The following is a 14,390-nucleotide window of genomic DNA, read 5'->3' as shown; positions in this document are numbered from 1 at the left end:
AATGTTGTAAGTAAACAGCATTCAGTAAACAATTAGTTGTCATTAAGAGATCGAGCTTTTAGTTAATATGTGTATTTTCCTGTTTATTTTAGATTACAGGATTGTTACATGATAATATACCAAGACCAGCCATTTGGTAGCTGTAGATTTTTTCCATTATGGAATGTTTTTCAAAGTGCACTTCTGTGCCTTTAAAAGGCACACTTATTGCAAACTTACTTGCTTCACTGCTTCATTCAAATGGTTAGCATTATTTGGCTGGTCTTGATGAATTATAAAATATCAAGATATATGTAATGACATGTTTCTGCATTGATAACTGAATAATTTACTCTACAATGATATGTCTATGTGAATGCAATTATGTCAAACTGTTGTTTCAAACCCCAAATGGAATTTAGCCACTTCTTATTTTTTTTGCATATTAATAACTCAACGGCAGGACCAGAAGATCGAGTGCTCTACATAGCTAATGACACTGAAATCCGAAGTTTTGTGTATCCATTTAACCAGAGCCATGGACACAAACTACTCACTCGCATCGAGGACAATGCCCGTATTATTGGAATGGATGCTTTGTTTCATCAACAAAAGTTTATCTGGGCTACTCAGTTTAATCCTGGTGGACTTTTTTACAAAGAAAACCTAGACAGAAGTCAAACTAAAACTAATGTTGGAAACATTGTAAGTATATCCAAGGTGTGAATCGCTAGGGTCACAATTACATTGATGTTCAATTGCTCAAGTGATGTAGAATATTTTCAGGCAGTTTCTGTTGAGCCTAGTCTATTAACAAAAGATATGTCTGTCTATTCTACATCCATTGAGGCTATGTCTTGGTTATTGTATTTGAGCACAATGAATTGTAAATGATCACAGTGAGTTCTCAAAGATGAAACATATTACTCAAACAGTCATTTCTCATTTATTTGGTGAGGAGAAGAGCACGTTGCCACTTATTGTTTGGTTGAGTTTAATGAATGTCACAGACCATTTGTATAAAGTATTTTAGATACTTACACAGTGGGTAAAAGCAATCCTCCCTTTTAAATGAATTGCACCAATCTTTCAGTGTCAGTTATATTTTTTTATTGCAAGAATTATACTACCTCAAGAAGGTAATATTTGTAGATAACATTTGTGAACTAAATCATTTTCAGATATGTCTCCTAATGAAACTTTACTGAACATTTGATCATATAAAATGTACAAAAGACCTCAGAATATGTCGCTTAATAGTAAGGGTCAGTAAGTCTCGGTTAACTAAAATACACAAATTTAAAACAATGGAAAGTTTTAATGGGTTATTCTCTGTTGCTTCCAGTGTTCAGACTTCCGTCGACCAAGGGATGTGTCAGCTGACTGGATTACAGGAAATGTATACTGGACAGACCACTCTCGGATGCACTGGTTCAGTTATTACACAGCTCATTGGACTAAGCTGAGGTATTCTATAAACGTGGGCCAGATCAGTGGACCAAACTGCACTCGTCTGATAACTGACATTGCAGGAGAGCCTTATGCAATTGCTGTCAACCCAGCCAGAGGGTAAGATTGTCCTTTCACACTGTGTTAATTCTGTCATTATGTTCTCAATTTATTCTGTCATTCTCAAGTGAGTTTTGTTGAAAACAAGTAAGCAGTTTTGGGTATATTGGGTGGTTTGTATTAGGAAATGTGCCTGAAGAGTTTACTGTGTTTTAAACGTGTTGTTACTCCCCTTTGAGGATAACTGTAGATTGCATTGATATGCACCTGGAAATGCATTCATTTGTACCCTTTAGGATGATGTATTGGACAGTGATTGGTGATCATTCCCACATTGAGGAGTCGGCCATGGATGGATCCATGCGGAGGGTCCTCTTAGAGAAAAACCTGAGGAGGCCCACGGGTAAAAATTCAATTGACTTGAGCCACATATCATCATGATACATTTCCTTTAGCTAAAAAATAAGTAAAACTTTGTGGAAAAGGTCAGTAATGTACATAATTCCACCCTTTCCATATAAGAACAAGTGGTTTCGCCAAGGCATGGCACTGTGTAGAGCTGTTTGAAAACAAGGCCATGGAGAAGGTAAAGGAGTGGCTGTGACACAGTCTAAAGCTGTTATTGTGTCCTTGGGGACACACTTAGTGCTGATCTACTTTTTAAAAGATGGTTTGGCCTCCTTTAATGTAAGGGACCCATGCACTGTCTCTGCCACAGAAAGGGAAATTTATCATCAGAGGAAAACGCAAACCTATTTAATCGCCTTAGTAGCATGGTCATTTATCCAGTCCTACTCATGAAAGAAAAGAAAGGTAAGTCACTTGTGTAAAGGAAATGTAGGACATCATGCAAAAAAATCTATCAACAATGGTGGCACGATTTGATGTACTCACTCTCTTCCCTCCATCAAAACGGAGCAGAAGGATAACATACATAACTGCCTATTCACACAGCCTGCCCATGGGTGATGTGTGATCTTGACAGTGCAATCAATGCATTTGTGTTCAAATATTTCAAGTAGGCTGTTTAGACCCAAGGGCTCCCAGAATAGAGGCGTTTATATTGATCCCGGCGCAACTCATAAGGCAAATAAATCTTTTCTTTCCGTCCTCTCCCCCAGGCCTGGCGATCGATTACTTCAACCAACGTTTGTATTGGGCTGATCCTGAGCTTTCAGAGATAGGGAGCATGAGATTGGACGGGTCGGACCCCCTGGTGACAATCAGTGACAGACACGGTAACGCCAACTTGGGAACAAAGCACAGCTTCTCTCTAAGCACACACTATTGATGTGGACGTTTCATTTCCTCCACGTTTTATCAACAGATTGCTTCAATAATGTTGTGTTGTGGTCAGGAACAGAAACCTTCTGAACAATGGATGCAGCTTCAGTGGATCTCTCTGCCCACACAGCACAGACTGCTCTCTTCTGCCTTAGGTTACAAAGAATAATTAAAGCACTTGGTGATTTGTTGGTTGTATTTATTTTTGTTTTGCAGGAATAGCACAGCCTTATAGGATTGACTTATTTGAAGACTACATCTATGGAACAGGGTTGAAACATGAGGTCTTCAGGGTCTACAAGTATGGCAAACAGCCTGTGGAGTTTCTCAATCTAGGTCTAGAAAAACCCACCAACGTCTTGATTGCCCACCGCTACAAACAGCAAGATGGTAAATTCAAGTAATAGATACATATTTCTATTTTTTTAATAAATTGTATCCAGATTTGGAGCTGCGGTTGTGTTAAGGAGAACTTTGCAAAAAAAAGATTTACATATTGAATGTCCCAGTTGAAAAGACATCATTAGTCTTGAGAAACATAACTAATTAAATCCTAACAATTTCCTAATACTAATGATGATAATAATAACGAATAATGACTGGTTACAGTAAATTACCTCAGACATCTCCCTCCATCTGATCATGAAAGTAAAGGCACCTGGCTCTTTCAGTCTCTAGCACCTCTCTGTTGTCTTCGAGCTTTGCCTTTTTTCTGGTCCAGTACATTAGAGAGGGATCACATCCCACTGATAGGACCAATCGATCCTTTGTATCCCTTTTTCATTTGCTCTTTTCAACAGACCATGTCCCATGTTATGTGTTACTTCAGTGGCGTTAGGAGTTGTGAGCTGTCAGACAGATCAGTCTTGCTTGGGGTTTTTCAGTGAGAGGTCAGCTGGGCCATTCCCCAATGACTCATTAGTCCAGCCATGTAGTCTGTGGGCAGACTTTGTGCGAGCCCAGCAAAAAGCTACAGCAGTGAGTTTTGATGTCTTCAGCAAAACAGAAACCAACCCTTTCTTTCACTTTTTGGATCCCAATCCCAACCACCCGAAATCCGTAAATAGATCTGCTGGTAATCTACCTTGCAGATAGAAGTATTTTTTTGTGTGAAGTCTCCTATGAACTTATTTGACCAATATTTTAGTATCTTGTTGATACTTTGTGCTTCAAAGCTCCCTTTGCCAAGTAGGTCATACAATCCCTTTTTAACACCAGGTAGTAACATGTTCCATATACCATATTGTTGGTTAAACTATGGAAAAGGCTATTGTTAAATGATTGATAGAGTTAAATACATTTCTCTATATATTCTATGAAAGATTAATATGTTGTGTCTCTTCAGAAATAGGATAGAATAGGCTGTTCTGTTGGAGAGTGATTTAGTCAGATGAATAGCAATGGTGCCAAAAAATTAAATCACCGTTGCACAATACAGCATATTGTTTGCAAACTACTTTCAGCCTTGGATACCAGGATGGATCAAGAGAGAAATTCACCGACAGTAATATTCCCTTATAATGTTTACGCAGTCACCAATCCCTGTTTGAGGATGAGCTGTGACTTCATGTGTCTGCTGAACCCGACGGGTGCCACTTGTACTTGCCCAGAGGGGAAGATCGTGGTGAACGGAACCTGCAGTGATGTCAATATTTCAGGTACAGTAGGCTTTGGTGTGGTATTGTAAAATACCTGCTAGGAATGCTATGGTAGCATCATCTCAATTCAGCTTGTACAATGTTAGGAATAAAACTATCAGGGACCACATTTTCTGATCAGAATGTAAGTATTGCAATACAATACATGTTTGGGAATGTCAGTGATATCTGACTTGATCATATGGCATGTGTAATAACGTGTCAACTGTTTCTCAGATGATGAAGGTTTTAGACTACCTAAAACCTTCATCATCTGAGGAATTTATTTAAAAGCATTTCTTTAAAAACATAGTTATAATCAAATGTATATGAAGGTTAAATTAAAGGAATTTGAAGACTGTCTTAAGCCAAGTCTACATTTATCACACATTAAGTTATAACCAAACCAGTCAAGACAATGTCTCATACTGACCTGGCCTTCCCTGTGTTTTAGGGGAGCTCTGTCGACCGCCCTGCGAGAACGGTGGTCGCTGCCTGGCCAATGAGAAGGGAGACTGGCGGTGTTACTGCTGGCCTGACTTCTCTGGAGAGAGATGTGAGGTGAACCACTGTACAGACTACTGCCTAAACGGGGGCACCTGCATGGGCTCTCCCCTGGGTGAGTCTCCAGTCACTCATCAACGGTGTTATGCACATTCCACACTGTTTGTATTTCAAGTTAAAACGTTTCAGGAAACCAATATGAAATGCATCTACATAGTCTTGCTGCAAGGAGATCTGCCAAGCATATCGAAGGAGATGAATGCCATATGAAACAGACTGTGCTATATCACTTTTACTTTACATTTCTTCACTGTCTACATAAAGCAGGCAAGAGGGCAATAATCTTCAACACCTCAGAGCCCCTTGGTAACAATCCTCTTTGAATCAACAACAGCATTTATAACCAGTCTGACATGTTTGTATTGCTGTGGCGTCGACTGTGAAATAAATGCATTTTCTAGAGATGGAACACAGGTTTGAAATGATAAACACAGAGGGTTTATTATGTAAATGTACCAAGGTGGGGCAATATGTGAAGTAAGTAGTGTAGTATATAGTACTGTGATGCATTTGTAAACCATGTGAAAGTAGAAAGATTGTTGCAGAATGTTTACTGGCACCGCATGAATAACTACATTGAGATTGAACAGTCTGGTTTTTTGATGAGTCAGAGCAGTAATTGCTCCTGTTCGGACAGTGGGTTTGTATTTAGAGATAGGTATGTGGCTTTGGATTTGAATGTTTTGGATCCAATGCTTATTCCCTTCTCTCTGCTGGTAGGAATTACGTCTTTTGGCCACAAGGCAAAGTCATGTTGTGACAGCGTCCCTGTGTAGGGATGAGGATGTTTTATAGTGTACTGTTGCTGGGTAGCATTCCCAGTCGGTTTAGTGCAAGCAATCAGTCATTGTGTTTAGTGCTGTACTGCATGTCACCATCCTATATGCTGCCTCTCCTGGCCAGTCACCTGTAATATCTGAGATTAGAGTAAATTGAGTGATTTGAACAGTTGAAGTGTTGAAGGGGTTTTAGTATTGAATTGATGTAGACAAGTCCTTCATTGTTGACCACTCATTTTCATTTGCAGCTGGTCCAACCAGTAAGGCCAGTGTTCTGTTCTGTGACATGTGCCAGCTCCTGTTTGTACAATGCAGTAAAAGGGGGGTGAAACAAAGCAATGTAATATTTGTTCTGCTGCTGGGCAAAGAGTCACTGACTACTCATTCATGCTTTGCAACTGACTGGTTTTTCATAAAGTAAGAGGTTTCGCTGCGTTGAGCACATATCCCCTGGCAGGAGGGTATTGCTCCAAATGAGTGATGGAGGATGGGCTTGGGAGAGCTTACTGTCAAATAGGTTTTCTCAAGTACCCAGTTAGGTGAAGGAGAGAGACCGGAGGCACCCACAGTAATCAATTAAGAGGCCGGTAATATTTCAATTTTGTACTTCTGACCTCTAGGGACCTGCTCGTGTGGACCATTTTTCAATCAACTTTGAAATAAAATGCAATTCCATTCATACTGTGTTTGTGAAATACAGAAACCTTTCAAATGATCTCTCTCTCCCTTTCTGTGTGTCTGTGTGTCTGTCTCTCGGTTACACACACAGGGAAGCCTACATGTCGCTGTCCAGCAGGGTTCACAGGTCCATTCTGTGAGAAGCGGGTGTGTGATAACTACTGTCTAAATGGGGGCACCTGTGATGTCAGCCAGGGGAACCAGCCTGTGTGCCGGTGCATGGCAGAATATACCGGAGACCGCTGCTCATACCGTAAGCCCAATCACCTATCAAGAGAACTCAAAAACATACAGTAGCATATTCAAAATGTGGGATTGGATACTGTATATTCCTTACCATTGTCTCATCAAATACCATGTTGAAGGCCCATCCAATGAAACAAAATTCTACATGCTGTTTCAAAATGCCACTTTTCCACTAGTGTAATTCTAAATGCCAGTCTAAACAACCTTTGGGTGTTTCTGTGGCGAACTGATAAAATGTGTCCTCCTTTTATGAAGGTTTTGTCATTTTAAATTGTGGTAAAACTATTTTAGTAGAGCAGCATTAATGCGTACTATTGCTCGCCCAAGGGATGATACGTTTCCATCTTGGACAATATGCTATTTGATGCGGATAATTAAGTCTCATTAAAGCCCTGTAAAATTCCAATCAAACCAGCTTAAACTATGCTTCCCGTTCCTCATTAATCAGAGATACACCACTCTATCTCTCTTTATTTGTCTCTCTCTCTCCCTGTCTCTTTCTCGACTTCCTCTATGACAGATATCTGCCATCACTACTGTGTAAACTCCAGGGCCTGCACATTGTCCAGCAGTGGCCATGTTGAATGTGTGTGTCCAGCCAGATTTGAAGGAAACAAGTGTGAGGTAGACAAGTGTCAGCGTTGCCATGGAGCCCCTTGTTTGGTCAACGAGGACTCGGGAGACGCGGTCTGCAAGTGAGTTATTATTATCATTACACTTATTTGAGTGAATATTCTAGAGAAATATTATTTAATCCATTCCACTCACAATATCAAATGCATTAAAATCATTCATTTCTCGGCCGTTTCATTCAAAATACTATAAAATGGTGTCAGCAGGCATTATTGAAAACATGCATCATCATCCTCTCTCAAGAGAGGAACTTTATATGAGCTGTTAATCTCTGCAGCTGCACGAATGGCAGAATCGCGCCCAGCTGTCAACTGTGTGACGGTTACTGTTACAACGGAGGCATCTGTCACCTGGACCCAGACACCAACCTGCCCTTCTGCCAGTAAGTAGCCCTTTAACAGTCACAGGAAAAACCAAAAGCAATGATGTTCTCTATGTCTCTTTTCCATACAAATACTGGTGTTGTGTTCCAGACTTGCCTTGAGCTGAATCAAATCTTCATGGGTTTTTGTACCAGTGAGTGATTCTAGAGAAAAAAGGACTGGATGTCTAATAGAAAAGGGTGGTTCCTAGGGGGACTGTTTGACACTAGTGAATGCAGGCTGAGTAACAGTTGGGGGTATAATTCTTTGACACAAAAAGAAACGATGTCAAAGTTGACTGTACCTGGAAGTTCTAAGTAGTTTGAAGAACAGCTTTAGAAATCCGAAGATTCAGACTGTGTCTGATGCTTTGTGACATGTCAAAAACAGCTTAGCGAGGGGTGTAGTAGAAATTCCGAAGAAACTGTGGAGTCAAAGTCCCCAAAGCCTACTGTTATGAAGATACCCTATTATTTTTTGAAGCTAAGCATGTCTGTTCATTGTGGAGGCATTTGATTTTGGTCCTCAGTGGTAGCCTGAGGAATGTGTTGTATAAGCTATGAGCAGCGTGAATTCTGTAGAAATTACTTAGACAGGACAATACCGTGGTAGGCAGACATGAAGGTATTGTCAATGCAGGAGGGTTCTCCAAGGTCCTGGTGGTCCCCAAAGATTAATTTCAGCGTTGCTATAATCAGGTGGGGTTCAATGTTAAAGAGCTCCCCAAAGACAAAATTGGAAATCCATCTGGAAAAAAAAACCTTGTTGCAGAATCTCTTTTTTTACTGCCCATTGTTCATTGTAGTTAAAATGAAATTTGTGTCCATGACTGGCACAATTCAAGGGATAAAATCAATTTCTATGCAAATTATCCCATCTCATATTCCATGAGGTTAACAGATCTTGATAATGTGGTTTATTCATTGGCTTCGAGGCCTAGAGATTAGGTGAGATGATGGATCTGTCTGTGTCAAGAAATCATAATGTTTGACCTTATACTATAACAGAGTAAATGGATATCTCATCCAGGCTCTACTTAAGCCTCTACACGCAGAATGAGCTACTCAATAGAATAAAAAAGAAAAAATATTTTTTAGACAACTGACAAGGCAGACAAGAAGAGAGTTTGAGAACTCACGAATGTCTTACAAAAGCAAAAATAATCAGCCTGTGGTTGTTCAATGTTAACAGAAAGTAACTTAGACACTTTTTTTTCATTCTCATGCAATTCACATGCTATACTAAAAGCAGAGTTTGAATGACAGATTATTTTTTAAGATTGTTTTTATTTTTTATTGTCATCACATGCCTATTTCCAATCATTGAAGTTGCCTACATACACATGTATGGATAAAACAGGTAATGAATTTCCCTCAAACAGAAACAGTATGACATTATAACAGTTTTTACAGCTACAAAAATGGACTAATGCATATGTCTGTTGAACAGATGCATCTCTTATATCACGAGACGTTGATTAACAACAAATGATGTGAATTGACATCGAAACGATGGTTAAATGACATTCAATTGGACTTCTTGGGGCAAGCTTGATATGGCCGATGAATAAATGATGTCATTTCTTAGTGTCGCCGAAAGCTATCACCCTGCACAGTCCTTGTCCAGACCCATTATCACCCCCTCCACCACAATGTTTTGCAGCTGCACGTCAGGGTTCAAGAACCAACGTTGTGATGAGCTGGCCAACCCATGTGATTACTTCTGTCAGAATGAGGGGATGTGCACAATCACTGCCCTTAACAAACCACGCTGCAAGTAGGTTCCCTCACCTTTCCAGCTACCCGCAAAGCCCCCCCCTCTCCACCCACTCCTGCCTCCTTCTCCATCTGGCTTCATTTCAGCCCCAGTATACGTGGTCCACATCTCTGCATTACTCGCACACCTTCTTCTACTGCCCAGCCCTGCTTCGTACCCATCCACACACCAGCATCACGCCCACACACCTCCGGGGGTTGAGATCAAAGTTAGAGTGTGTGTTTGTGATTGTGACTTGTTGTCATAAGTGGCCTGTGCCCAGTGCATGGTGGCTTAATTTTGCAATGCCAGAGAGTTCAAATGTGTTGTGTCAGTATCGGTATTTAATAGTGGATAGTCTTAGATTCCAAATAAATTGTTTTAAGATATGTGTCCAGTGTTTGTATGTGTGCATAAGTAAACAGCCATTTGCCGCTCAGCTTCTGCTGAAATGTTTTGTCAGTTTTTTTCTATCCATTGTTCAGATCCGACCACCAGAAAGGAGACTTTAAATACATTGTTTTATTTTTCATTAGAATTCATAATGGTTTCATGCTGTAACATTTCTGTCTGTGGGTGGTGATTTATTTTCTATATGTACTGTATTTGGGAAATTGGTATTTATCGTAGCTTGGTGTTCAGAGTTTTGGAGTGCATGTAATTTAGTGTAATTTCATTCTGTCATCATCCAGTTGTACCCGTCAGATCATTCATGCTTTACGGAGCCATCTGCGTCAATCATGCCAAATTGGAAATCACCTCTTCTAACTAGGGTCATACATCACTCCCATTGGACCCCATCCAAAAGCAAATGAGATGACTCCTTGTTTTTGAATGGTATTTTCTGCTGATTATACAGCATAGCCACATTTCTCAGCGGGCCATCGATTTAGTGCCGCTGTTTATATCTATAAAGTAAAGTACACTCTGTACAGTAAACAGTGTCATGGACCATTGTATTTCTAGTTAAACGTAGACAGAGTTGTACTAATAACTTACAGTACATATACGATGCTTTTGTTTGACTGTGTGGTTAATTCAGCTTCTATGATTGACTTTCTTCAGGTGTTCTGCCAACTGGGCGGGCACACAGTGTGAAAGGCCAGCCCCAAAGAGCAGTCGATCAGACAACACAAGTGGAGGTGAGTGTGCCTGCAAAGGGACAGATAATCCTCTTATCTATTACCTTGCTCTCCTGGTGTGCTCTCTCGCTAAATTGAACCTAGTGCATGTGAAGGATGGTCTCAGGCTTTGTTTAAAATAAACGTATCCTGGTATCCTCCAGGAAACGTATCCTCCTAGCCGTATTGGTGCAGTGAATGACAGCAATAATGATCAGAAGAAAGGGTTGTTGTCAGATGCGAGACATTTCCACGTTATTTCAGATTATCGTTGCTGTATTTCAACAGAACATAACTCCTGGATAGACGCTGCAGAGCAGGCTCGGTTCATTCAAAGCAAAGGTAGCCTACTTACAGCGTAGCAGTGACAGCGTTAGTACCACTGTTTCATCTCTGTTCTTCTCCTCCCTTCCCACCGGTCCTGCAGGGAGCATCGCTATAATTGTGCCTCTGGTCCTGCTCGTCATCTTGATCACCACTGTGGTAGCTGGGGTTTTCTTCTGCAAACGGAAGCAGAGGTAAGACTAGCCTAGGTTTGACATAATCCTGCATATTTCTGATGTTTCTCCTATGCCCTCCGTGGCTCATAGTCGTGCATGCACAGTTAGATGGTTAGATGTGGATGTGATCTCAGATAGAGCAGGTTGGACATACTGGACTGTGGTATTTGGTGTTGTTGTGCTCCTACCAGGGGTAAACGAGGACAGAGGCAGCCCATGACTAATGGTGGATTGAACGTGGAGATCGGTAACCCCTCGTACAACATGTATGAGGTTGACCATGACAACCACGCAGATGCAGGCAGCTTGCTGCGACCCAACTTCACGCTGGACCCTCACAAGGTTTGCACACAAAGGACTTTGCGATAAGTAAAAGCAAGGAAAAACACACGGGGCCTATGTTTTTGACTGAAATCTAATCCTCTATGGAGACTGCAGTCTGAAGTGGGATTAGTCTTTATCTAGTAAACAAGACGTCAATGTGACAATTATTATTTTTGCTCTAAGTGTAATTTACTGTTATTTGTGTATATTGGCACTACTCACAGTATTTACACCTGTCAACATGGGCATAATGCATATATTTAAAATGTATAGAGACTTTGATAGCACAGTTGTTAGTGTGATTAACATTTTAAGTCCTCGGGTTTAGAACCTACGCCATGGAGCAAACTTTATACCTGCAGTGTTGTGATTTGATGTACATTAGACATTCTGGTCTTTATTTTCTATTGCGAGTGTTAACCCTGCCTGGACTGGTGGAGATTTGATTTATTCATGTGCTCTATACAGTTCTTGTACCAAGGGGACATTTTATCTGTTGTTGATTTATTTTCTAAGTTGGTCTCAACACTGCACTAACACTCAGCATATCAAATAAATCATAACAGCTTTTCTGATCTTGTTATCTATTTTGCTTTCTACAGCTTCAAGTCTAATGCTATTGCTTCTTGCCCTGCCAACTTTGACATCTGCTATTGTCAGCTCCACCTGCATCAGTTTTTATCTGAAACATGCCTGGAATCTCAACCAGCTAACCCTTCTAAACGTCTCTTTATTGTTTCTGACTGAATCAGCATTCATGTCAGGTTCAAAAAAATCTGTGGTTGCTTTGAAGCCATATGTTAGCTAAAATAGAAAGACAAAACATGTTCTTTTATAGTTTAAGTTGAACCAAAAATCTGAGAGTTGCACGCAAACTGCTTTATTGGGTAGATGATCTAATGAATGCGTAAAAACATTCATTAGCAATTGCAGTAACAGAAGACAAGTTTGCCTCATGAACATGGTGAACAGTGGCAGAACTTGTGTGTTTCAGGGCTGGTGTGTGAAGTCCAGTGACCCTTGTACCCTGGGCATACATGCTGTGCCCAAGGAGGTTATACCTGGACAGGTGAATCATTATCCAGCCCCCCTCTGTTCTGTAGACTTTGGCTTCCATGTACAATTTGAGCAAGCAGCCTGGGAGTTAGTATTGGAAATTCATTAGCAGTAGCGGTACAACGTTTTTTAATCTAACTTTACTAATATGCATGAACTATCTCCATCATTCTTACCTGGTTGTACTCTCTAATTAATCTTGGCTGCTTTGTTTGTTTACATTTGAGCAAGCTTAACAGTATAGCTTGACTGTCAGCCTGTCTATGTTAACAAACCATGGATCTGTAAATGTTACCATTAAGTGATCTGCCAATCAAAATGCAAGCTGTGAGGGTTTGATATGCCTCTGTTCCAATGTCTGATGCATATATTATCTGTTACACTGCAGCCAATGAACTACTCCAACCCAGTGTATGCAAAGATATACCTTGATGGACAGAACTGTCGGAAGCCAGTCATCAACATCGATGAGAGGAGAGAGCTACTCCCAAAGAAACTGGAGGGGACAATTCGTGAAACCGCCGCATAGCCTGACACTTTCTACTCCCTTTTATACGAGTGTACAAATGTATAAAGTGAAAAGGAAAATACACATTTTCTATTTCCTATCAGGCTCTTGGTTTAGTTTGTTGGTTTAGTTCTCAATGTTTGTCAAACATTTGTTATACAGCACATAGTGTATAACACTGAAGTAAAGCTGCTGATTAAAAAAAAACTAACACCAGAGATCTACAATTGTGCACAATTTTAATCTTAAAGATACAGCACTTACTGTATTTCTGTTTCTGCATATCTCTTGTAAAAGTGAAATCAACAAGGTGTTATTCTGATGCAGTAGACTGAAGCAGGACTGGATTGCTTGTCAGAATTTTTTTTAACCTTAGATTATCCTTTATTTTTCCATTATTATCTTCACATTCATCCATGCGTTTATCTATTGTATGATATCACAGCTTTTTCTTTGAGAAGTGGAGCTTGTTTTTTTATGAATCATTTCACACCATGTTATTTTCTCCCTCTTCACTTTTTCATTATCATATATTCATTGCAAACCGGTTTTTGCTCTGCTTCAAATAGAAGATGTTTCTGAGCTGGTATTATTTCATGTACTGTTACTGCTTTGGTCAAAGAGGTTGGAGCTCAACATGAATGTTCTGCGAACAGAATCACAAATATTGTACGTTCAAATGATGTCCATATTTTTGTAGGTCTCAGAATCAACGTACGGCAAAAGGATGTATACATGGAAGGATTTAACATAACTCTATGACCACAAGGTTATTCCGAGAACTATTCAACAGTTACTTTCAGAAAGGATGACAATAGATATAACAAATTTTATAATTTTGTATTTGATTTGTATGTTGTTCGGCTGCTTGTATTTTGAAGAAATGTATTAAATGTAAGTAATTTTTTATATAAAATGTAAATCAATATCAAATAAAGGGGGCTTATTTCCATTTCAAACTCAATGTCCATGTTTACTATCTAAATGGGCATACAGATTCCACATTAATAATTCATCCAAACAATTTTAACCAGTGTTAAAAGGGATGTGAAGGTGGGTTATTTTATTATTATATTTATTATAGACAGCGAGTGTTTTCTGGATTGTAAAATGAGTACATTACCTGGCGTAAGCACACCATGACCACTGCCGGCTGAATGGTAATTTAGTCCTGGGAAGCTACACACACACAATGACCATCTCTCCATCGCTTTTTCTTTGTCCCTTACCATGGCAACTGAAGGACCAACAGCTCTATTGTTCAGAGAGCCGTCCTTCCCCAGTATTTTTCTCTCCCTTCAAACCTAATGAGACCATGCTCGATGTTGGTTTGAAACCATTTGAATACATCCCATCCAGTTCAAAGATTAGACGCGAGATTCATACATGCAAGACTGAATTGCGCATATACTGTATACGAACATTTGATTTATTCCAAATGTCACCCAAAGCACT

At 39.9% G+C, this 14,390-nt stretch overlaps 1 protein-coding gene across 1 annotated transcript in view; it reads left to right on the top strand.

Annotated features, from left to right (window-relative positions):
• lrp1bb (low density lipoprotein receptor-related protein 1Bb) overlaps positions 1 to 13,296 on the top strand; it is a 149,121-nt gene extending 135,825 nt beyond the window's left edge. The window contains exons 78-93 of the mRNA XM_067261105.1: positions 443 to 684; positions 1,325 to 1,548; positions 1,785 to 1,891; positions 2,610 to 2,726; positions 2,989 to 3,162; positions 4,305 to 4,430; positions 4,864 to 5,028; positions 6,522 to 6,683; positions 7,197 to 7,371; positions 7,587 to 7,691; positions 9,334 to 9,447; positions 10,492 to 10,568; positions 10,975 to 11,065; positions 11,239 to 11,389; positions 12,366 to 12,440; positions 12,816 to 13,296. Of these exons, the coding sequence (XP_067117206.1) occupies positions 443 to 684; positions 1,325 to 1,548; positions 1,785 to 1,891; positions 2,610 to 2,726; positions 2,989 to 3,162; positions 4,305 to 4,430; positions 4,864 to 5,028; positions 6,522 to 6,683; positions 7,197 to 7,371; positions 7,587 to 7,691; positions 9,334 to 9,447; positions 10,492 to 10,568; positions 10,975 to 11,065; positions 11,239 to 11,389; positions 12,366 to 12,440; positions 12,816 to 12,956 (2,246 nt within the window). The 3' untranslated portion in view covers positions 12,957 to 13,296. The remainder of the gene's footprint in view (positions 1 to 442; positions 685 to 1,324; positions 1,549 to 1,784; positions 1,892 to 2,609; positions 2,727 to 2,988; positions 3,163 to 4,304; positions 4,431 to 4,863; positions 5,029 to 6,521; positions 6,684 to 7,196; positions 7,372 to 7,586; positions 7,692 to 9,333; positions 9,448 to 10,491; positions 10,569 to 10,974; positions 11,066 to 11,238; positions 11,390 to 12,365; positions 12,441 to 12,815) is intronic.
• Positions 13,297 to 14,390: the final 1,094 nt, after the last annotated feature.

This window comes from Osmerus mordax, chromosome 2 (genome assembly GCF_038355195.1).
Source record: "Osmerus mordax isolate fOsmMor3 chromosome 2, fOsmMor3.pri, whole genome shotgun sequence".
Lineage (NCBI taxonomy): Eukaryota > Metazoa > Chordata > Actinopteri > Osmeriformes > Osmeridae > Osmerus > Osmerus mordax.
This window is presented reverse-complemented; position numbering and strand designations above follow the sequence as displayed.